General features: G+C 31.6%; 1 protein-coding gene across 1 annotated transcript; it reads right to left on the minus strand.

Annotated features, from left to right (window-relative positions):
* Positions 1-222: 222 nt before the first annotated feature.
* On the minus strand, positions 223-1,189 carry LOC18010364 (replication protein A 70 kDa DNA-binding subunit C; the record flags this gene model as incomplete). Its single annotated transcript, XM_024150163.1, has 4 exons — positions 931-1,189; positions 746-842; positions 437-646; positions 223-358 (listed from the first exon to the last, which is right to left on the minus strand). Coding segments are annotated over exons 1-4 (702 nt in total), but the record flags the coding sequence as incomplete, so codon positions are not given.
* Positions 1,190-1,329: the final 140 nt, after the last annotated feature.

Raw genomic sequence — 1,329 nt, forward strand, 5'->3', positions numbered from 1 at the left:
GTTTCTTAAATGTTTTCTCAGGATACAGTTCTTTTAAGTAATCCATATCATGAGGGAGAACCTTTTTAGAACAGGCTCCGCATGACATGTAATACCAACCAAACTCAGTGTCAATAGACATAATTGTGGCCATTGTAACACATTTGACAACCTTGAAAATTAATAATGATATTAGAATCAAATATATGTTATAAAAATTGAACTGACATAATATATAATTACCTCAGAAGCAGCAATAATTTCGCTAATAGTCCTTCGAGGACTATGCAAGAAGAAATTGTCCCTTACTGATACATAATTGACAATAGTCAACTGATTTGGATGAGTATAGGTCAGGGTTAAACCATCTTTTGGCAATCTGTGTAAATTAGATTACATAATATTTAGAATATAAAACTTGATAAATAAATAAAATTATGAATATAATTAGTTTTACCTCTCTTTAAAAGCCAAACTCTCTGGGAAGACTGGATCAGTAATAACCATTGAACAGTTGTAGCAATTGCCAACACTCCAAACACCTTGATAAAGTTTTAACTTTCCAAACCGCAAAACAGCAACAATCACAGCATCATTAGCATGTTGAGCCACACTTTCAAGATTTTCAGCGAATTGTCCCCAAAGAACACAATTAAGTCGAACATTTCTACATTGAAAACGATAAAGGAAATTGAGGAAAAGGATAATATACAAAAATCTCCAATATATAGAGCATTAGTGTTAGATTAGTAAGGTAAATGCTAACTCTGTATCACGGATCTCCATAGAAAGCCTCTTTGTCTGTCTCTTTCCAACATTCAAGATCTCCACATCCCCAATACTCACAATTTGTCCAATAACATCTAAAATAAAAGAAATCATATTAGTACTTTATAATTACGCAAACAAACTATATATCAAATAAATAATTTAGTAATTAAACAAACTTGCCTATCAAGAAATCTGGATTCATTTTGCCTTCGTGAATATCACTAAACTTGACAAACTTGAAACCTAAGATTCTTGGATCCATTTCTTCTGCCGGTTTGACAGATGTAGTTGATGCGAAAAAGATTTTGTAAACGTGAGGGCTGGTCTTGAACTTACTACCGTTATGAGCCACTTGAAAATTTGTGATAATTCTAGAGGCACCTTCCTCTAACAGATTTTCATTTTTCTTGATGAACTCCTTCTTCAAAGTTACATGCATGGTTTGATTCTGTGTATATATAAAAGAATATGCATATTTTAAAGATACATAGGTTTGAATAAAAATGAAAATAAATGAAAACAGTCGTGAAATATATAGATTAGTACAAAACCTCAAAAGTAACATAGATAGTATACCTT

The sequence above is a fragment of the Eutrema salsugineum genome, unplaced genomic scaffold (assembly GCF_000478725.1).
Source record: "Eutrema salsugineum unplaced genomic scaffold, Eutsalg1_0 scaffold_705, whole genome shotgun sequence".
NCBI lineage: Eukaryota > Viridiplantae > Streptophyta > Magnoliopsida > Brassicales > Brassicaceae > Eutrema > Eutrema salsugineum.